At 34.8% G+C, this 24707-nt stretch overlaps 1 protein-coding gene across 1 annotated transcript; it reads left to right on the forward strand.

Annotated features, from left to right (window-relative positions):
- The first annotated feature begins 372 nt into the window (after nt 1–372).
- LOC121407486 (ankyrin repeat domain-containing protein SOWAHB-like) lies at nt 373–23765 on the forward strand. Its single transcript, XM_041598588.1, has 8 exons — nt 373–478; nt 7247–7252; nt 8389–8461; nt 10081–10161; nt 20542–20565; nt 21662–21897; nt 22519–22592; nt 23626–23765. The coding sequence occupies exons 1-8, from the start codon at nt 377–379 to the stop codon at nt 23696–23698; spliced, it is 669 nt and encodes a 222-aa protein (XP_041454522.1). The 5' UTR covers nt 373–376; the 3' UTR covers nt 23699–23765.
- Nucleotides 23766–24707: the final 942 nt, after the last annotated feature.

A 24707-nucleotide genomic window follows, 5' to 3' on the forward strand; every position in this document is an offset into this window, starting at 1 on the left:
CGGTGTGTTGGCTCAGTTGGAAGAGCGTCCGTCCCACAACCAGGAGGTCGTGGGTTCAAACCCTGGCCGCTTCAGACCAAAAGACATTAAATGCTGGGAGTTGCTGCTACCCTGTTAGGCCTTCAACAATAAAAGGGATAGAGCCTCGTCGATCTGGCGCTGCACAAGGGCTGCCAGGCCCACAATCTATTTGGCAAAATAAATTTTCGGAGTATTTCATTTCTGGTGTCTATTCAACCAATAAAATATGGATTTTCATTTTTCATTTCATTTTGTAAAAGTCATTTACACAATGATTTGAAAGGAGCAACTAGGAAAGCACATTGATATATTTATTTGAATATTCATCTCCAGTCATGTAATCTTGAATGTTTTTATGGTATCATTGCAGTCTGCTTTACACTGGGGAGCCAAGCATGGAAAGAAAGAAATGATCAGAATGGTAGTGGATAAAGGCCTTGATGTCAACATTAGATCGGTAAGAAAAAAAAAACCCATCCTGTTAGTGGTAACACCATAGAGTACCGAAGCGATGACGTCAGTTACCATGGTGTCACGGCAGCCTGGTTAAAAACAATTTTTTAACCCACCAAATAAAAGTGTGTTTCTCATAGGAGAAAATGGCTGCTATCGGAATTTGATCGCTTGCAACCTATTTTTCAGACGAGCCAAAGTCCTACAAATGTGTACAGACGATCGTCAGCTGCGACTCTGTTTAGAACCAGCCCGCCATGACACCATGGCAACTGACATCACACTTCGGTACTCTATTATCCAATGATAACAACCATGGTAACAATGCTCAACAGCTAATCAAAATCGAGGATTCCGAGAAAGTTTCCATTGGATGGCAAAGATGCTATAATGATGAATGCTATGCGATAGGGGAAAGCCTGTGAAAAAAAATTGAAGTTTGCTGCGTGAAGTGGTTGGTTACTTGCCAATTTATACAGGGGTATTTTATCTCTGGCATTGCATATTGGTCCTTATGCAAGGTTAAGCTTATTTTCTCTCAATCCTGATATTAGAATCATTTTACAAGTGTGTCAACATGATTCTATCTCCCTTTATCACCTCAACTTGTATGAAAAAGAGGCAAGGGGAACATTTACATATGAGTTTGGTCATTTGAAAGCTATTTGTAATACCGTAAGTAACGGTGTATTAACCGCACCTTTTTCTCGGCGGGCAGAAGCAAAAGTCGGGGGTGCGGTTTATACACGGTGACGGGTCTGAGCCAGCCCGCCGTAACCCCTCCCGTACATGTACGATGTCTGCCAGTTCACAACACATCGAGTGGCCGGGCGTAGCCGCCCAGGCAATGTCGTTTAGAGGGGTATGAGCCGCGGGTAATGGGAAGCGATTATTGCAATATTAATTAAATGTTGTCCATAACAAACACACCCACCTTCATGACACTAATTTTGACTTTATTCTCGATTCAAAGTAGTGAAGTTCCCTGGCGAATTTAAAGAGACGCCAAGCATACTCGGTAATATTTTGTCACCGCTGAGCGAGAGTTGAGTGAGCTTAGAGATTGCGTTGTAATGTGGTTATAGTGCGACTTAAGCTGGCGCTATTCAAAGTCCCGTTTCGCGCCAGCTTGTTTTTTTTCCTTCCTGTTTGCTTTTCACAAGATACCATGTAAACCACGCACGAGAGAGACGGCAAGAAGCCGTAAAAAACAAATGGAAAAAATGCCAAGTTCTTTGTTTCTTGAACCTTCCTATAATCCCGTATCCAAAATTCATGCTAAGACATCAAATTTCTGAAAGTGATTGTGAGATTGTGATGCAAGAAATGTGAATGTTTCTTCCTCCTACGCTGGGCCTGGGAAAGACACAGATCATAATTTGATAAGATGTACCGTTACTGGCATGACTTGTACTGTATCGTAGTTTGCAATGTAATGGCAGTGCTGTGTGTGTACACTGTGACTGTGAGGTGAGCGAGTGTGTAAGTTGCCAATATTGTCGGGACCGTTCTTTCTTTCTAACATTTGTAGATGAATTGATCAAGAACAGCATATGTCTGCATACCGGTAATCTCTTTGGATACTTTGAAATCTTAAAAAAATTAGATTTTGTTTCTTCGTACCTCAAATATGCATGTAAATGTGAGATTTTTTTTTTTTTTTTTTTAGTCCAAAGTTGGGGGTGCGGTTAATACACGGGTGCGGTTAATACACCGTTACTTACGGTATATGCTGTGTGAATTTCAGAGCAGGAGGGAAAAAGGGGGACAATAAAAAGGATAAAGATGAGAGAGGAAAAAGAGTGAAATGGTAGAAAAGAAATAAAAAGAAAAAAGGAGAAAAAGTAGAAAAGATTGAACAGGGGAAAAAATAATAACAGGGTCTTAGATGGGTTTAGAAGCTTTTAAGTGAAGGCAAAAAGAGAAAGAGAGAGGGGAGGGAGAGATGGGAGGAATGGATGAGGGGCAAGGGGATAAAGAAACGAGTAAGATAGCGTAGCATATAGATGGGAAGGGTAAGGCCTAGTTGAAATAGAGAGGGGGAGGGCATGGAAAATAAGCCATTGAAATATGACAAGCAAAGGTCTTGGCTTTAATTTTAAGTAAGGGTTATTAATTACTACAAGATGTTTGTATGGAATGACAATAATGTCATGTAGTATTGGCGAAGGGAGATAGAATCATGGGCTGGTACCTTGTAGCCAGGTTGATTTATGAGCCGGGTCTGGGGGCTGTGTAATCCATTCTTAAAGGGGAAGTTCACCCTGACAAAAAGTTTATTGTAAAAATAGCAGAAAAACTAATAAAAAATATTGGTGAAGGTTTGAGGAAAATCCGTTAAAGAGTAAGAAATTTATTAGAGTTCAAAGTTTTGGATTTGTGACGTCATAAACGAGCAGCTGTCCCATGTGTTATGTAATATAAAATGCATAAATTTCAAATTTTGTATGGTTCCTGATGACTTAATTTTGTTTCCTTTTCACGATCGGGTGTGAAACGATTTGTCTATTGATATACAAAAGTTACAGTGAAAACCATTTTCAGTTTTCTGAGAAAAGGACATTTCATTGATTTTTTTACCATTCGCTATGTAGGAATGCTGCTCGCATATGACGTCACAAATCAAATAATTGAAATTCTAATAACTTTTTAATTATTTGATGAATTTTTCTCAAACCTTCGGCAATATTTTTCATTAATTTTTCTGCTATTTTTACAATAAACTTTTTGTCAGGGTGAACTTCCCCTTTAAGATTGCTAAATCAAATCCTCATTAGGTGGCACTCGTAGCCTAGTCTGTCTCTACAAGCCGAGGAGGTATTTGGTTATTATAAACCATGGTGATATAGTTGGCTAAAAGGTAGATGTTATTATGGATCATGGTTTTGTTTTAATTCAACAATGATGTCATTTATAAGCAGCCCTGCTTCATCAAACAAACTGAATCAAAATGATATATATGAATGTAGAAATTCTTAGAAATAAATTTTAATTATTCTAATCCCTACTTAGTCCCCCAAAATATAAATCGCAATGTTACATAAATGCGCTGATTCTCTGTGATGTTATTTTAAGTTATTATCACATTGATTAAAGAATTGGTTAAAACAGTCACAAAGTGGTACCAGGACACCTCTCAAAGTTATTGGAGATGAAGAGATAACAAATGTTGGTTAAAACGGTAAGATAAAGAAATAGCCTAGACAATTCCATCAGATAAATGAATGGGTCCATTATAAGAAAATTGATTTCTCTCCATATTCTGTTTTCTCCTTTGAATCGATAAGCCCAAGTTTAGAGTTTAGGGTCTCGAGAAATGAGACTGGTAACTGCGTAGTAGAAAAGAGAACACAAGTGCAACATAGAGCAATTACACATACCAGAAATAACATAACCCAAACAATGATACCATTCAGATCCAGCTGTTACAAACCTCCATTTAAATCTTGAAATACTGGGTAAAGTTATCCCACCAAATTATGTGAAATATGATTTGATTTCAGAATCGGTCTCCTGCATGCACTTGTGAATAGAAATAGGCATTAAGATAGCCCCCCCCCCTCCCCCCGCACACTTCTTCAATTAAAGGTAAAAGAAAGTTGTTGCAGCAAACAATTATGTCATGAGAAAGTCTTTAAAATCAAGGTTAAATTCCACCATACTATTATAGATCTAGTTCTGGCACATCAAAATAATCTTATATTTGTTAATTCATGAAATCTTAGCTGAAAGCTGAAAATTCTGATGATCACTAACACAAAAAAGGCCTATGTGAGACAGTATCAATATTGTTTAGAAAAATACCCGACATTTTATGGAATTCAGTGCTTATCTTGCTCATTTCTCAGCAATTACACATTTTTTCCAGAGTCATTTGACATATATTTTTTATTCATACATACAAATACTTGGGCGGTCATTCTCTTGGATTCTGTTCAAACTAATTTTGAGATCGTAACCACAACTGGTATTTATCTTTAAGTGATCACCAATCATATGATTAAATGCAAATTTCACCTTTTGCCCAAATCCCAATTTCAAAATGTCTTTGAATAAATGGTATAAGCAAAAAATTTGCCAAGCAATGTGTATCAGAGTAAATTAATTTAAGAATGATGCAAAATCTCATTAAAATTCGGAAACAGCAAAGACACAACAACCTTTTTGAAACAGGTGGGAATGATTGCTCCAAACTACTTTTTGATTGAGGATTAGGAACTGCAGCCCTACTTGCCTTTCTTTTTATATATGTCATCTTTAATTTACAGAAAGTACTCTTAAAATGTATTTACCTAATACTCTGAAATGTGGTTCATTTTTCGGTGGAATTTTGTAAACTAGATTAGAGATTTATATACCTGTAATTGGTTTACTTCATGCCGAACAGAGCCCCAAAGTGGATGGCATTGCATTTGTGCAAAAGATACATAAATTTTGTTGTCGTTTTGAAATTGAAGTGAATTGATGAGGGGATCAAGAGAGGGGAAATGTTTGTGGAAGATTTTAGTAGCATGTTAGCAGGAGACATTACAGCTTACAGACATCCTTGTAGTGGAGGCAAGCAAGCAATTAAGTATTTGATTCATGTCCACCAATCATGTCTAACTATCTCCATATTAAACATCCCACACAAAACACACATGTTCTTGGGTTTTTATTCCCCCACCACAGGTGTATACATTGGTAGTCCAATAATTCTGTTCACATTGGGAAAACATTATTGGAATAATCGGTAAAATATAATAAGTAGATTTGGAAAAACTTTGTTATAGTAAGTATTTTAGATAGTGAAACTTATAACAGAACAATCTTTTGATTGATTTACCATTATGATTTTATACATGCACCAAATAATTAAAAATCAATGTTTTGCTTTATTGCCAAAACAGTTCATGAATAGAATGTTGTGATTCTACAAATTGACATTTGGTCTGTTATACTAGAAAAAAACGTGCTATCTGTTACTTTACTCTGCCAACACCAGTGTGTTTCTAGCTCATGACTATTTATTATGGAGGTTACTGAATTAGATTAAGTTTAAGTAACTGAGTAAAGCGTAAAGTTTTGGCCTTGTGTGAACACGATGATGTAGGACTCCTGATATATGATTTATTGCAAGTGTTAGTTCACTTTAGACTTGTAAGGAAAACTTAATCTAAATTTTAGTGTCCTTGTCAATGGGGTGCTTGGACAGGCAATGTTAGTGTAACGTTAGATGGTATATATGATGTGATTTATTACAGGAAAGGAGGAATATAGTTTGATCAATTTAAAAGGGAGGTAGGTGATTTTGCCTAAGCCCCATTGGAGACGAGATCTGTTAGCTGGGATATAATATAAAGAAAATGTTTGTTATAGCATTTTCATCCAGTCTCTACAGGGTTATTATACAAACTCCATCACATTATTCCTTTATCTATTTCCTTCTATTATAGTAGTTTATCATAAAAATCTCTGGCCCTTCATGTATGTTAAAATCTTAAAATTCGATTTCACTTTTGATCACATCCATTTAAAAGAAATAAGAATGGATGCAATATAACTATTTTTTTAAAAGAATAATCATTCCATGAAAATTCAATATAATGACAAAAAGAAAGGGTAAAACAAATATGCTGTGGATCTGGTGCCCAATTGGCCTTTGGGGGGGAATGATGTTGCAATTAGAAATCATAATCATTATGAATTTGATAGTTGAATAGAATTTCTTGTAGGAAATTGTTATAATTTTGTATTGTATGTAGAAATAAGACTTTAGGTGGGCTATGTATAAGCATATCTGTTTTTTTATAAAACATTTCATAAATGAAAACTTTTAAGCTCGAGTTTTCCTTGATTGCCCACTAAATGTACAATATTGGGTAAGTGGTGGGCAGGGGAACCATGAAGGATCCTAAAGTCCTTGGGGAACCTTCAATCTAACAGTGGTAAGATCGTTTGCCAAACTCTACAAGGATCTTGCCTAACTCTGATACACAAGGTGGTTTCAGACCGCCTCGAAGTTTGTCAGTTCCAGGTATTCTCTGATCGGGAAATTTACCCCGATCAGGAAATACTAGGTATTTGGTAATGTGAAAGCAAACTACGCATAATTTCCTAGAAAGAAAATACCCGCTAAATAGTAGGTACTTGGCGAAATTACGAGAACTTTCGTGGGGATTTTTCCAAGGTCGCAGGTATTTTGGCAATATGAAAGCGATTTCCGGGAGCTTTTAGCCCATCATGTATTTGGGCGCGGGCACCGTGGGTATCTGCTGGGCTTGTGATTTTGAATATCGCACCTTGCCTGCTTATCAGACTATACTGAGCATGCTCGTAACTTCAGGAACTTATCCCAAAGGGTATGTTTCGGGGCGGTGTGAATGCAGGAATAATTAATGGATAGTTTTTAGCCTAAAAAGTTCTCGTAATTTAACAGGGATTCTTATGATTGAGGCGGTTTGAAACCACCTACAGATTCCAAGTCATTCAGGATATGAATTATCGGAAAATTAGGAAGGACAATCCACTATAAAGTATTTAATTCTTTTAAAACAATAATTTATTTGGGTATTTTTCTTAGATTTCTTTGTAGGCTTCATTTTGGAGCTAATCAGGATCATGTATAACAATTCACTCTGGATGTTTGGTGATATTTGTAAGCATGGTGAAGTCTCAATTATGTTATTGTATATTTTATACTGTTTCTAATTTTCCCTCTCTCCCCCCCACCCCCCTTATGCTGCCTGGATCATGAACATCAACTACCTGCAACTGATACTGGTCATTTTAGCAAGGGGTAAGTAGTTTGTACATTATATTCCTTTATTCGACACTGAAAATTTTCTATCAGGTTGAAACGAACATAATAAAATAAATTCATTCACTTTAGGTTATACAATATTCTTAATAAAATTGTTCAAATAATCATTACAGATTCATTATTTTTTAATTATGAATTACCTTTGAGATGTTACGCTATATTAGCTCTTAGATGCAGAGATGCAGGCCTATATGTAACTGCATTTATCTGATAACCTGCAAAGCGCTCATTTTGTGTCATTGTTTAGATTTTCTCTTTTTGTTTATGTGTATTGAAACAAGGCTGTATTAATTCAAGACATATCTATTTACCATCAAATGGGGACCAACCTTGGTCAAAATCTCAAATCCCCCACCTTGAGGATTGGCCAAAAACAAGACATCAAATGAGTCATCATGTTTTGATCAATTTCTGTGTTTTTAATTGGACATCACCAATGTGTCAAGACACATGTTAGAATGTCAGTTTGATGGTGACAAGACCAGAATTGCGCTGTCTGCTTGAACCCTGAGGCTGTAGCCTTGGGATTCTCAACCAAGTGGCTTGGGGTTATTGCTAGATAGATTGGATTCTGGGTTCTTGCTTCAAGGGAAATATGATTGAAGTGTAAATGAGGGGGATAGCATGGTTTAATGGCGGAAATTTGACTTTTAATTGTTGAGGATTGATGACTTTTTAAGTGGTCAAAAATTACAGTCGACAGGGGAATGACTTTGAGGTTTTAGGTGATCTTCTTACTATCTCGGGGGGGGGGGGTTCTGTCATGGTGTTTGATTTTTCTGATGTCTTCCATGTTAAATCACATGTCTTTTGTCTGATTTATATATTGTATTTAATGACATTTATAAATTGATTTACCTCCCCCAATGTTTTCCTACATTCTGCTGTTTTCCACTTTAAAATCTTTACTCTCTTTTATGGTGGCATAGATTCAGTTTGCCTGTTTGTCTAATTGTTAACTTTAACTTTGTCTAACTTTATTAATCAATGGCATTTTGCATCATTTATTTCAGGCAGTTTCTACTTATATAACATTTCTTATAATTTTCAGGTTCGTTCACTCTCTTTTATTCATGTTTATTCTTGTGTATTTCTTTCTGTTCTCATTTCAGGGATACACACCTCTTCATGTTGCAGCGATGCACAACAAGGAAGCCATCATGCAGTTCCTTGTATCCGAGTATCGTAAGTACAACAGGGCCCCCATCTTACAAAGAGTTACGATTGATCGGATAATAATAATAATATATAGCATTTATGAGGCGCCGATCTATCTAGTTGCCTATTCAGTGGCGCACTATATATTACCCGGGCTGTAGCTCCAGCTGCTAAAGGCGCTTGGTGCATTCAAGGAATTTGCCGGGTACCCATTCACCTCACCAGGGACGAGTGCAGCACAGTGTAGATAAATTTCTTACTGAAGGAAAACACGCCATGGCTAGGATTCGAACCCACGACTCTCTGTTTGAAAGGCGAGGGTCAGAACCACTAGACCACGACGCGCCCACTGAGGATCGACCTCAACTATATGGAAATCCATCAAAATCATTATTTCTACAGGAAAATGCAAAAATTTGCAAAATTTCCTTTGAAAATAAAGAGAAGCACACAGAGATTTTCAAGGAAACGATGAATATGCATCACATCTAGAAAATATTTTGAACAAACATGCAGCTTAGATGTTGACATTGCTGGCTTTCCATAGTTGTGGTTGAACAAATCAATTGTAACTCTTTGAAAGATGGGGCCCAGAACTTAGGGCACATAACCTAGACCCTTTTCTCACTATACCTTCTAAAAACTAGTTTACTGGAAACCAGTTCAGGAAAACAGTTTGGAAGATTGCTTTGGTAGCGTTCCCATTTGGCCACCTGAAAGGGATTTTTAAAACAATTTTACGTAAGCAGTCCTTATTGCTACAGGAATGCTCTCAGTGGGGTGACATGTTTCGTGAAAAATTTGAAACGGCAGCGTAGAAATTCTACACACAGTATGTGGAGTAGCGCGCTCAAAATGTGCGAAGATGGCTTCCTGAAGATTGGTTGTGTCCTCACTTACGCTAAAACGAGTTTAACGAGGCAAAGCGATCTTGAAAACTACATCGCGAGAAAGTTTTCTTAACTGGTTTGGAAGATCGCTTCCAAGACAGCATTGACCATTCTCATTACACGTTAAACTAGTTTCAACTAAGCTAGTTTAAAGACGGTTATGAGAATGGGGTCAAAGACATTTTCAATATACTGATGAAAATAACATACTATCAATAATCAACTTATTATTTCCAAACATAGCCTTCACTCCTGTATTCGCGTTTCCTATTAGGAATTAGGAGAAATAGAATCGGATGATGTATAAAAATGCAACTGAAGGTAGATACTAAGTTTGACTTCAGAAAAAATCTCTGTTGAAAAGGCTCCACCATGTAATCATGAAAAGGACTACTGGTGTTCTTTCACATAACAAATTTTCCTACTTGCAGGACTACCGTCATCACATGTCCCGTCTATTCTGCCAGGCAACCGTCCAAATCGATCTTCTGAAAAATTGTTGGGTTTCAGTGTATTCAATATGTGTTGATGATCTGTTCTCCAACAACCCAATAATCCTTTTCTTTATTTGGCATCAGGTTTGTGTGGAATGAATAACATGTATTATACTAAGAATATGTTCTAGAACTTTAAGTAGCCACATTATTTTTTTTTTATATTAGAGAGTAATGATAGTGATTGTCTTGATGGTACTCAATATACTATGTATTATTTAATGTGACATCTGCTTTTCGACAATCATTTGTGCCATTCCAGATGCGGACATCAACAAGCGAGACTTCAGCGGCCGCAAGCCCCGGCACTACCTCCAGAGTTCTTCCTCCAACTACATCAAACGTAAGCTGCGTCTTCCCAGTGATATCATAGGGATGGAGGATGATGATGCCCCCCACCCCAGGGAGCCAGAGGGGGAGGGGGACCATGGGGAGGGGGACGCTAATCAGGGAGGGAAGACTTTCACAAGGGTCTTCGGGCGGTTCTCGTTCCGTAAGCCCGCCCCTCCCAAGATGGCAGGACCAAGGCGGTCGTCCATGACTCCTAGATTGGATAGCATCACAGATACCATGGAGTATAGTTAGATTCCGATGTTAACCGATTACTGTGTAGAGCTTCCATGATGTAATATTAAGTCCCCAGTTTCCCATGATATGGAAAATGTAGCAAATTCTTATGGAATCTGGAAGAACACAAAATATAATCTCTTGCAAAACAAAATTTGGGGTAAAAAAGTGATAGCCTGAGTACCAGAAAAAAATTGATAAACAAAGCAAAATCCAGTAAAAATAAAACTGCATCCACAGAAAATCTACATCAAACCGAATTGCAGTGCTTAGGTCAAGTTCACTAAACAACAGTACTACAGTCTGCAAAAGTTAAGGATTTGTTACACCAATCTGGCTATGTGAAAGTGCATTGTAATGTGTTTTTACATGAAACAAAAGAAAATCAAATTATTATCCTAAAATGCCAAATAACACAGAATTTGCTTTTTAGAAAAGGCAAAACTTGGGGCTTTTATGAAGTACTATATCTTTGCATTATGTCCAAAAGTTTTTACATTTATTGCATTCCATTACTCTAGAACATGTACTGTATAGGAAAATTATATACCCATATCATACAAATTATAATCATTCTTATCACTTTATGTCTATTCTAGAGACTATCCAATTGTCTTCTATCTGAAGTATTAATTGAAAGAAAAAACAACATTCCCCCTAGTGACTTTTTTTTGTGTGTGCAATAGTTAACACATTATGGACAAAGCTATTTTATAGCGATATATTTTTTTGTGTTTTATCTGTACAGATACACTAGTGATCTAAAAAGATACTGTTATTTAATTGTATAATTTGCAACTGAAAGTATTATATTATTTTAAAACATATTTTATCTTCAAAAGATAAATATGTTACTGCTGTCAAAAAGTTAAGTAAGTTACCTTTTTTGTTGTTATGCACAAAAGGCAACCGAGCTGAATTTTCTTTATTACTAAAACAATAATTGCAGAATGTTGGCTCAACAGATTTTTTTCTCAAAATAACTAGGCTATTATTAATTACTATTTTCTAATGTTTAATGAAACATGAAGCACCCTCACAAGTTAATGATTTTCATGATAACTACTTTACACAGTCTTTCCCCATTGTAGTATCTGTAGTTTTTAGAGGTTTTTTTTATTGATAGTCCAATATCCATCTACAAATTCCTCTCATGACTTTCTTTACATTTCCAACATTTAGATAGAACAGATCCCAACATTTCAAAAGCAATATCCATGATTATCCTGTCATTCACTTGCACTACTTCTTTTCATTTGCTTATTGACTAATTGATTAACACAAATCTTGTTTATGTTTGCTCTATTAACCCCTGTGTGCTTTGACTAATTGCATTTCAGTTCAGATTGCATAACAGTTGTCTTTTGCATGAAAATTGGTCTGTGTAATTCAATTTTAAATCATTGTATTTGTAGATTTTTAGCTCAATATTTCTTAGTTTGATTATTTCTGTTTAAGGCTTGTTTTGCAATGGTCTTTTGTTGAATATGTTACTTTATATTAATTTGTACTTTCTAATTTCAATAAATCTTTTTTTTTCATATGAATACTCAATAAGCTCCTCTTTGTGCAATGCCAGCTGAATATTGTTACAAAAGGCATGAAAAAATGAAGAGATCCAGACAGATTTGATGAATAAAATATTCTGTTTGAATATTAATTTCATTCAAAATTGATATTTCTTTTAACAAGCATGGTTTTCACTGATCAATATGCCTAAAAATATCTTGTTTATGATTTGCTGTGTTTGCTTTAGAACTCATGATTTTAGTGATTTTCTTCTAATCTTAAAAATGTTTCTTTGTCTTTCCATGAAGCTTACTGGCTCTACTTGTGAAAGTGGTGTTGTAAAATGATTAAGTTGTCGCATCTGGTAAGAGTGCATATTCATTTCTATTTAAACACATGTTTTATTGAGTAAGTAAAGAGTAAGTTGATAAGTATTGTAAATTATAAGTATTTCTTTGATTGTCATGGTTAAGTACTTAAAAGGAATAAATCTCTTTCGGGCACGAATGTATTTTGCGCAAAGTTAATGTTTTCTGGACTTCATATGGTAGATTTAATATGGAGATGCAGTTTTGTTGGAATACTTTCAAAATAAATGAATTGCACTATTAAATTATTAATCCATGGAAAGTTATTTTTTTACAAGGATGGAAAATGGTGGATTTTGTGATAATTGACAATCAAAGTTATGATATAATTATACATTCAAAAACATTGATAGAAAAGGAGTTGTTTTGCCCTCTAGTTTGCTGCCATTGAAAAAGTAATTATATTGACAAAACAGTGTGTATATTATGCCACAATATTGGATATAAGTGTGCTAAGGAATCATATTGTGTATTGACAGTTATCTGTAATTCATTACTCTATTTTATAAAAAAGTACTTTTGGGGCAGTTTATGCTAAAGAAAAGTAATGAACAATTTTTGAAAAGTGCCATATCATTTTTAGAATTTTTATGTTGTATATTTCATCTCAAATTTGAAAGGTACTATGAACAGCAGAGAATGCCTATTTTCAGAGTTTATGTTGAATTGAATTTATTTATGAAAAAAAATAGATATATTATTTCTGTAGAAGGTACAAAGGTGCCAATATAATGTGAGTACCTATATAGATACATGTGAGTAAAAAATAGTTTAGATAGGAAATTTCAAATTTTAATATGTATTTCAATATATTCAGGAAATATGATGGGCTATGTGATTAATTGTCATGCAAAAATTATTCAACGTTATTCAAGAGATATTCAGTGAAAATTCAATGGGCATTCAGGGGATGATTGTAGCTAGAAAATCAAAAGATATGAAAGACATGAAAGATTCTAGTAATCATCTTTAAAGAAATTCAGTGATCATAATATTAAGGAACATGTTTTTTAAAGGTGTATAAATTTATCCGAGAAATATTGCCAGGTTTGAAGTAGAGTGTATGAGGGAGTTTTGGCAGTCGCGATGGGACTTATTTTACAACATAGAAAATCTATTGTCATTTTAAGCCCTTAATGACAAAGCAGTCTTTGTCGTCGATCCAGCTCCCTTGCTGTTACCAAGATGAAGGACTTTGTTTCCTGAGGTTTACCCTTGTAAATTGTAGCACTAGTACTGGAGAAATGACAAGATTTATTTACAAAGCTTCATCGTCCATTGTGATCGTACTCTGAGAACCACCATAGTCTGTCCTCCAGACTTTACATTACATACCTGTCACAGACGATTCAGTGATCGTAACGACATATTTGAAATTTTTTCATCAGCTTGGAATCCTACGACAACAAGCTTTTGGGGTTCGCCAATTTTCGACATAGCCCCTCAGCTATTCATTGTGAGTTGACGAGCATTTTCAATAGGGTTTCTATGTTGTGGAATCCTTTCCCGTCACGATTACGAAAACTTGCTACTTTCTACACGAAAATATGTCTTTCTTTTAGTCTCACATTACTTTAATTATATTTTAAGAAACAGTAAGTCGTTCCATATGTGTTAATAAGTGAGGTAGCATCCCTTTCTTTTGAAATGTATGACATGTAAGTGTATTGTTCTACACATATTGTGTTGTTTTCATATTTTATGAATATGTGTAAGCATTTATCAAGTACTTTGTAGCAGATTTAGTTATCAGTGTATTTTTTTTAATGTTTACGTTTTTTAGTTTGTAGATGTTGTTCTGGCTTGTTGATGTTGTGGTACACAGTATATTGTTGTGTTGTGTCACTATTACATTACCTTGCTTCACGTTGCCTGCCTCCTCCTGCATGAACATCAATGTGCTTGGAATGATCTGTTGTAAACCGACTGATGCATCTCAACCCGAGTCTTCTGTGACCTTTAACCTGATCTCACACGTTTGAATCAGCCAATCACAGACTAACGTGCCCATCTCTCAGTCTGATGAGGAACTTTTATCATTTTATCCCGCAGTGGAGGAGGAGGAAAAGGAGGAGCAGCGTGAAGAGGAGAAGTTTGAGCTGGTGGAAGAGCGCCACCGCCTGAACACACGGTTTGAACACAGCTTCTCATACAGCCTGAGCTGGCTCAATAAGAGCAGTGTTTTCTACTTTTGAAATTCCCAGTTTTTGTTTTATTTATTTAACTTGAAAAACACATTTTTGATGACCGTAATGAGGTAGTGTGCTGCAGCTAATATTCTTAAAGTGTGGGAACGATTATATGTTGCTACAAATAAACTCCACTCTGTACACTCCTCAATACTTTCATAAACGGTCACTCCAATGTATGTGTACTTAATTGTTAAATAGAAATTGTAAATAATAAAAATGTACATTTGTAGCATAGAGATATATATCTAATACCTCAAAATGGAGGGGTTTATTTCTTCAAAATCTCATTGTGTAATATTAAAGAGTATTTTCTATAATGGTTTGAATTATCTTGAAAATTCCTTTTAGGAAGGGGGTCTTTAGAAATGTACTGGTATCTTGCTTTGGTTCAGAAATTGGTTTATGAAATTTGTGGGACAGGAGTATTGTGATTTCTTCACTTGTAAGCTTTAACTGTATTTTTATTTCTCCATTATTTTTTAGTGGATGTATACTCAATTTGAATGTAGTACTTGTCATAATCTTGTGTTGGACCTCAAAACTACTGTATGTTATTAGTTTATTTTGAATGATAAAAAGTATTGTCATTGCTATTTACCTGAAGCCTTCATTGATTTGAAAATGAAGAAATCTTGTTTACTCTTTTACTTACAAAAAATAAATTTCAATTTCTGGTTAGAAACACTAGTCAAGCATTCTTTTGGAGCACCCCCCCCCCCCATCCTCTGTAATGTTATTACAATGCTTGAGTGCTGATTAGGAGTATTGCGGGCAAATAACACATCTCTTTTTGTCTGTATTTCAATATTCTTCCTGTGGTTAAAAATATTGTAATTATGCCATCAGTTCACACTAGAGCTAAATTTCACTGTCATCAACATGACCTTGATAAGGCTTCAATGACATGAGCAGCGACCCTGTTCAAACTAGTCTGTTAGCATGTTTCAAGACATGGGAGAAATGCTTTTCCTTTTTAGCTTGGAGGAGGGATATAAAATTAGATAAATTGTAATTACATTGGGAATGTATTAGTTTTTATTCTACATTTGGGTTGTGCGGTCAATTGTATTATAGAATTTGTTTCTGTTTTTTACATTAAGATTAATAATTTTAATATGAATATTGGTTTACCGGTAGTGGTTTTTTTGTATAGTGGTAAGCTAGCATATGTATGAACTACACCTCTGTTTGAATCAAGTTTCCATTATCAATAATATTGATATACCAAGTGTTGGTACATCTTATTGGTATTGCATTTTACATTGTTGCTAATGGCTTTCAACTGTTTGCTGGCTTGCTAATGTAGCTTTCTCAGAGAGTAGATATGTAAATCATCCCAAAGTTTTAGGAGCTTAAAATAGGATTATTTTGTGAATCTGAACACCAGTCTAAGATTTATCCATCACCACCACCATCATCCCATCCTCACGGGCGGGGCGTGTCCTCCAGCGCAGCATCAGCAAGGACCTTGAACCCTGATTCCACTCTACCAGATAGGTTATGCACTTTTCCCTCGCCCCTATCAAACCATCTGCTCCGTGGCAATCAGGGGAGCAAGAAAAACCCCTCGTTGTGTCTCTCAATTAGCCCGAGCTGTACCACTCCCAGTCTAACAATTGATGTCATAATTTTGGCCTTGTGTCTCCGAGCCTGATGAAGGGAACAGATTTGTGTCAAAATCAAGCTGTCACTCACCCCTGGAGGTCAGCGAGGGGTCATGAGAGTCAGGAGCACGTTCCCTAATCTCGTTAATGAACTTGAAGTTTTTTCAGTCGGGATGTGAATTGATGACATAATTTTGTCTTGATGCTAATTTTGGGCCCTTTTGTTTGATAGTTTAGAAAGAACCATAATATTGGTAGGCGATGGGTATTTATTTCTTTAAAAAAAATGAACTTGGGAGTTTTTTAATTTGGGATGTACATGTAAATGAAGACATAATCTAGTCTTGATACTTGTTTGGGATGCACTTTTACCTCAATGATTTGGAATTTCACAAGAAAATGAAAATGATGGGAGGTGATAGATATTTCTTCTTCAATTTTTCTTAAACAGTACTTGCACAGTACTGATGACAAAAAGAACAGACATTAGTTTGTTTGTGTTTTTTTAATTCAAATAAATTTTTTTTGTAGTTTTTATTTGTTTCTAGATTGTTAGAACTGCTGGTATGCCAGCCCACACCACTATGTTAATTACATGTAGTACTGTAACTTTGATTTTCACATAATTAAGACCATTGTTGTGTAAATTTAAAATGTAGTATATGTATGTAGACCATGTTTATGTATTTCTGATTCTTCTGTATGGACATGTACATGGAATTCTTGCCACCGAGTCATTTCAAGAATATGTTCATCATATTTATCTGGAAATGAATTATTTCACAAAAATGGTATGATATGGTATACTGCACATGTTTCAATGGAAAATTGATGAATCTGTAGTTACATGCATTCTTGTGATATGCCCTCCTGTCATTTATGAATATGAAAGATGTATTCTTTTAAAGTTTAAAAGGCTTAAGAGAGACTGTAGTAGAGGCTTCATTATACACCATGGTTATAAAAGAGAATGGTCTTGAAAAAAACTTACTGAACATGCTTTCCAGTTGCCGATTTCAAACAGTTATAATCAAATGCAGCTTGATTTTTAAACAATTGCATACACGGGACTTGTTTTAGATTTGTTTAAATGCAACCTTTTATTAACAACGGGCCACAGAAAACAAGAAGAAAAAGCATAGTGAAAGGTTGAGCATTTTTTTAAAGGAAAGGTTTCATGGTGTATCATTAGGCCTCTAATCTCAGGAACATGAATTGTGGTAAAACATGCTGAAAAAATGTAAAAAAAAAAAAAAAAAAGGATTACTAACCCTCAATAACACTTCTTGATATTAACCTGCTGAATAAAGAAATATCTAATTCCTCTAAAAATAATAAAAACAAGTGCACACATGGCTCTAAAAAGAATGCATGTAGCATTTCCATTTATTTGAAAATAGGATAAAAGAGCACTGTTGATTAAAGTATGTTGCTCAAGAGCGTAGGTGCCTTGGCCAGGGAGGGAACCAAACCTAGACTTTGGTGCGTCGAGCCAGGTGCCTTAAGGCCACCGCACACCTTACAACTGTTCACGATCCGATTTTGGAACAAATCGCATTTTGCTCATTTTCTGAAAATGTGAATGGAACATATCATTTTCTTTGAGGATGAAATTAATTGAAAGAATACTAATATAACCATTTTGAAAGATTGTAAGCCTTTATTTTGGAGTAAAGGCCAAATTAGTTTCAAATCATAGCCAATCGTACGACTGCTATGACGTCATTACGACTAGATTTTAAATTTGCTTTTATTCTAAGAAGGATGATAGCATAGTCACAGATTTGAACATTGGTATTCGTACGATGATTTTGAACATTACAGAAAGGTATTCCAAGTCTCAATATTAGCATCAAATTCTACTACGTTTTATTCCAAAATTGAGTCGCAGACCAATCGTAAGGTGTGCGGTCGCCTTTAGACCACTTGGCCACGGCAACTCCTATTGATTTTGTATAGGGTTCACCCAGATCATGTAGAAAACAGGTCAAAGAAGATGCGTTTTGTATTAATCCATGTTATGTTACATATTTTACTAATTTCATCCACTAAAAGTGCTTAAGAGCTGGAGAAAGAATTATATATTGTTTGTATTTTACTGAACCATTTGATTAATCAAATACATATTCACTGGGCTTGGGCCAAGCAAAATGTAAAAAGAAGAAACATTGTATTAGTGTTTTCATTGATTTACTAACACCTTGTTTCTCTACGACTATGTTGTATTGGACTCTAATCCTGTTGGGGTATTTTTTAACATGTGTGACTGTTGGTGTGATTTTCCTATTTGGGGTATAGATTGAAAGTTTCATCAGAAAATTTGAGAGACAATTGAAGAAAAACAATGAAAAATACCAAAAGGTTCATCAGGAGATACAATTACCAACTCTGATTTTGAAAAGACTGAAATGCAAAGAGTTTGAGTCTTCTTAGGGCACGTTTAATTTTCAGGATACACTTGTACACACACAGACTTTGGTTATCCAATGTTTTTCCCGGGGAAATCTAACACTTAAAATTACTTCAACCATTCTTAGACCTATTGCTGATCTGAGGTAAATGTGTATGACCATGTTTTCTTTGGTTTTCTCAGTTTTCTGGCCTCCTTTGGAGATGATTCCTAATCAATTCTCTCTTTTTTTTGCCAATGTGATGGTTGATATGAAGTGGAATTGACTGGTGGCATGAGCTTGATTTTAAAATTGCTCACAAGCAAAAAAAAAAAGAAAAGAAAAATCAGTTTATAAAGATATTTTGATATTTAAAAGAGGTCATTTTTTGCTGCATTATTCCTTATTGCTCCTGCACACTGTCGGAAACTGTTTGAAATATTGTTGTTTGTGGGGTATGTGCTTTGGATATATGAATGTGGACAACCTAAAAGCTATTGTTCCTTTCAGTATTATCCTTCTTTCACCCATGTTCACAGGTGAGTAACCATTATATACATATATATCTTTCCCTCCCTTACTCTGAAATCAGGGGGGTGTTTCATGAAACAAATGGCAATTTTCACTGTTATAAGCTACTGAAATCCTTGCATCTGATTGGCTGTATGCAAGATTGCTTCATGAAACATGCCCCAGACTCCATACTAACATGCATGTCTCTCATCCATGTCGTTCTTCCCATTTTTTTCAATAACGGTGTAGTTTCACGCAGTAACCCTAACCCGCGACACCCAACCTTCACATGCTGTTAGCCGGCAGATTCAATCACTTTATCTCATTCTACAGAGCACTCATATTGCCTGTCATATCGACAGACGAACATATAGTGTGTAGGTCTTCATATAATATAGAGCACATCGATATCACAAGTTTACGATTTTAGGTGTTTGTTAGAAATACATGACAATTGTGGAACGTTTATTATTTACTAGCTGTAAATGTATTGGGGCTCTAAATGTAAATTATCTTACATTGGTTTTTGATACAGCAGAGAGTAAAGGTTCAACTCTCGTGATGGGAGATTTTATAAGTCCTTCTAGTGTGTAAAAGTTATTTCTTCACATTTTTCCACATTGGTTAGGATGTACACCTATTCAGCTTTAAAGAGCATTTATTTTCACTATAATCACATTTTGTGGATGAATTGAAACATTTGTTTGGCCCACATTTATCCAGGTTAGACAATCTTACTCTTGTTAAAGTTTTTCAAACATCTTCGTTTTAGGAGTGGGTGATAAATGCTACTTTTTATATCCCCCTCTGACCACTTTTTCCCCTCTAACTTCACGATAAGATTGTACATGGCATTCTGATACACAATGCTTTCACACACACTTACTTGAACCAATAGTTTTTCTTACCTTTTTCAATGTTTCAGTTTTAGTCTAACTGCATTGCTCATAATTGATTTGGGGTTATTATTTTTATTGTTTTTTTTTCTTTGAATGCTAAATTTACATCTACCATATGGTCCTTCCTTTAGAAAGTGAATCAAATTTTAAGTAGGTTTCATCTTTCGTGACTGCATTATGGAGTGAAAGATTATTTTTTTAATAGGTGAACTTCAAATTGTTTGAATCCTTTGATTATCATTTGCTATATATCAAACACAAATGAGATCAACATTTCATTCTGCAAATTCATTTGTTTTTATTTTTTATTCCAAGACTTGCTTGATGCTATCTAATAATCAACACAAATACAGCTTTGCTTCTAATTCTTTGGCATCAATAATTTGCAATTATCTTGACGTGATTTTAGATACTTGAAAACACTATTCAATCAAGTCCAGAATAAAACTTGCAGCTCTATGATATGAAAATCTCCTAAAGATTTTTTTGAATTGCAATTGAGAAAGTTACATTATTTTAGTTTTTCCAGAATATAGGAATATCTATTTCACTTTATAGTAATATACACTATTCTTCATTTCTTGACTGTGTTAACAAGCAAGTTAAATGGATAATTGAACATACAGGGAATGTGTCACATCATCAGTGCTTATTTTATCTTTTTTTCCTTTTCATTTACAGAAATGATGTTTGGACAGTCCACAGGTAAGAGTATATGGAAACAGTGAGTTATAAGGTCAATGTTTGTAAAACAAGCAAAAAATAAAATAGAAATGAAAAGTATAAAAAAAAATTGGGATTTTGCTATATTTCAATTAAATGTTGTTGTAACTATACCATCTTTGGCCCAGTCTTAAAAGGGATATTAATCAACTATGGAAAGCTAGCTTCAAAGTAACTTGTTATCCTATAGCCTGTATATGATGAATTATAACATTGGCTTTCCATAGTTTTCATTTCGCATAAAGAGGGCACCCAGATTTAAAGAAATTGAGATATACATACAAATGATCAAGCAGACTAATGGATATTCTGAAAGTTATGGTCACTATGGTATGGTTCTTCATATTAATAATCATAATATTCCTTTTCATATTGCAATTTATCCATCAGAATAATGTCTCCCAGCCCTTTTTGGGGCAAAATCAGTATTTGTTGTTTTTTAAGCAGTAACATATTTTTTCAATATATATATATTTATGTCTTTAAGAAATTAAGAAGATCAAATAAAGATTTAATCTCACACACACGCACATGTGTAACTGTGTACTATTAAAATATATGAACTTCTGAACTTTCTTGTATCATCAACTATTGCTCTGGAGTACTGAGTGGTAATGAAAACATGAACAAATTAACCTGTCGAGGGGGTGGTTAATTGATATCATTAGATGGATGTGGGGGTAAATTAGAATCATTTAGATGGTATACCAATCAAGTTTTACAACATGATGTCAAATTTACTAATATCATTAGAGACCCTGTATTCTTTTGTGCCTGTCCGCTCATATCTAAATATCTTGTTTAAGACCAACACAGCAATCTAAAGGTGTTTACAGGTGTGATACCTATTGATTTATGTTTGATCAAGGGTCCGTTACAGAAATAGTTATGCTCAAATGTAATTCAAGCACTTCAGCACATATCCGTAGTATGCACTTTTGATTTGTTTAAAATCAGTTTCTGCAATGAGCCTTTGGTATATCTTAGCTGTTCGCAATTATCAAATGAGAAGTGAATTCCAATCAACAACTATCCTATTTAGTTAATTTAATAATTTAATGATTTTTTTTTGGCACAGCGGAAGTAATCCAACCCCACACCCTCGCGTCACTGGCTGAACCAAAGCAAGAAGAGAAGCGTCATTCCAAGATAGGCTCCCTCCTACGCTCTTCCTTCAGGCATTCCTTCAGACTTTGGGGATCAGCGGAGAATCTTGAAGACAAAGATCACAAGAGGGATAGGACGCCCCCTGTGACCCCGCCCCCTTCACCTAGGAGCAGACCAAAGAATAGTGTCAATCATAGCCAGTCTTTGGTAAGATTTCTGATTTATTTGTAGTCAGTATTTCTCTTAAACTCAGTGGAAAACTATTACAAGAAAATCAATCAGGTGCTGAGAAGACATACATGAATATGCAGTGTCTGTTCAATAATATTGGAGTGATATTTCAACAATTATAATGCATCATGTATTAGTAATGAAAAGGATAATGTAGTCATTACTTCGTACCACTGCATTTGGATAAATGCCAGAGTCACACTGGCTAAACTGACCCCAGACTGACCAGACCTATTACATTATTTACAATGGCGTACCATTAGTCAGTTCTGAAGTCAATTTTGTTGGTTTAACATAACTAAGTATCAAGTACAGTTCTCGAGAATTTGTTGGAATGTCAAGAATATTATTTGATGTTGCCAGGGCAACAAAGAAAAATAAGGAATTGCTGTATATCTCCATCTCAAGAATGATTATGGAACTATTAAAACACTTTAAAATTTGTGAAGATGTGAATGTGATGAAGTACTTCTCAGCCAAAACACTGAATCAGTACAGTATGCTTTTATTTTACAATGTTAATCTCAAGAGCAAAGTTTGTAATGTGGTAAAAGGACCATCATGTTATCGAGTTTTATGTATCTCTTTTTCTTACAGTTGATGCCCCCTCCCTCAGGTTACACTGTACCTAACAGGAGTAGAAAATTAAGGAGTTCATCAGATAAAGACAGGTAATCAATCGTTAAAAATATAAGATATTTTTTTATAATCTGGGGCCAGTAACGCAAAGCTTAGCAATGATCGTAGATACGTTTTTCCACGATTGATAACATTGACTACAATGTATAATCAGTCGTAATAATCAAGCGTACGATTGATTGCTAACCTTTGTGTTACGGGACCCAGATCATCACTCCCGGACAGGGTTCATTCCACTGACATAAATCCTTGCATCACACCTCTTGTTCCAGGGGGAATGATCCATCCCCTCACTTGAATAGCATGATGCCACTGATTTATGCCCGTGCTCCATTTATGCTTATTTCGAACAAATAATAACATAATGATGCCTTAGCTGCTTCCATATTGTCAAAATTCTGTCTCAAATATGTATAATGATGTTATTAGGTTATGTTTTATAATGTATTAAGGTTCAATATGATTGTTTTTCCTTCTCTCTCTCTCTGTTTCATAATGCATTTTAAGCGCTAAGAGACTTAACTGTAATTTGCGGTTTATACAAATTAAGTATGGGGGGAGGTTAATTTTACTCATTTTTATTCTCTTTTTTGTGGAGGATGGCAATATATCACATAATCCAATACAATTAATGAGTGCAGCTGTCTTTGAACTTGTCAACAGACAATAAGACAAAGATTTACTCATGAAAAAAAATGTGACAGGGTTGCATTTTTGTCCATTAAAATTGTTATTTATTTTTATTTCCTCTGCGTCTGTACACAAGAAATATACTAATGACCATAATTCACAAATTAATTCAATGAAATCATTTGTGCAATGAAAATGCAGAATTAAATAACACAGTTGTTGATAATATTCAATTAGAGTATGTCCCTTCCATACATCTAAAGTAGAATAGTGCAGTACATGATTTACCAAAACTTATTGAAAAACACATTTCAATTAAAAAACTGCTTATTTCTATCAAGACATAATCTGATGTAACCAGATACCAGTACCCTATACTTTTGCTTTTTCCCCTAGATTGATTTTTATTTTTCATATTTCTCTGTTTTTTTACAGATCTGAGACGATGAGAAAAAGTGAATCTGATCCTGATATGATGGTGGAGACTACACCTACTACCTATGTCTGAGCTGGTTATCAGAATAACAAAGGCCCCGTGCACACTTTCAACAAATCAGTTTTCATTAAATATGAAAGTTCCAAGAAGAAAAAATAGTTAATTTGAAGTTCGGTATAATGCTAGGAAATCTTCAACCAGAATACTGCTTTTTTTTTTGCTGCAAGCCTTGTGGTTGGAGTAAAGTTCAATTCAGCTTCCAGTCGCAGTCATTGGTGACTTCATTATATTTTGGAATTGAATTTCCTGTAATTACTCCAGGGAGCTAGAATTGGACTGGAATTCTGATTTCAGTACTTGTACCACTATTTGGAACTTTGATGGTAAAAGATTTATGGGTTATCAAATATTATTACAATTTCTTTGAAAATTGGATTACAATTGATCGTGTTGTGTGCCCTGAGCTTAACATCATCAGGGAATATTTATAAGCTTATCAATAGACAGGCTGAAATACAAGCATATACTACTTAATATTTATAATTAGTAATAGATATCTTATATGTATATTAAAGTGAATATATTTTCCCCATCCCCTGTATATTATTTTAGATATATAGTGGTGAATCATTATCTTACATATTTTATTTTTGAGGAAAAAAAAATCTTAAGGTGATTTACTACATTCCATTCAATTTAACAATGAAAAAAAAAGAATTGCTTTTTACTTGTTTTCAGCTTGTTTAATGTGGGCATCAGGAACCTTTGAAGCAAGTACATATACAATTCAAACCATGTGAAGTTAATAGACAGGTGTTTAATACACAAATTTAATATATTTGTACTGTACAAATTGAATGAGAAGTATACACCTATTTCATATTAATGCAATTATTTCATTATACTTCCATTTTAATTGTAATTAGCACAGCTCTTTTGTTCTTTGGGCATCTTAAAGGTCAAGTCCACCCCAGAAAATTGTTGATTTGAATCGAAAGAGAAAAATAAAACGAACACAGCGCTGCAAATTTCATCAAAATCGGATGTAAAATAAGAAAGTTATGACATTTTAAAGTTTCGC

This window comes from Lytechinus variegatus, chromosome 2 (assembly GCF_018143015.1).
Source record: "Lytechinus variegatus isolate NC3 chromosome 2, Lvar_3.0, whole genome shotgun sequence".
NCBI classification, from domain to species: domain Eukaryota; kingdom Metazoa; phylum Echinodermata; class Echinoidea; order Temnopleuroida; family Toxopneustidae; genus Lytechinus; species Lytechinus variegatus.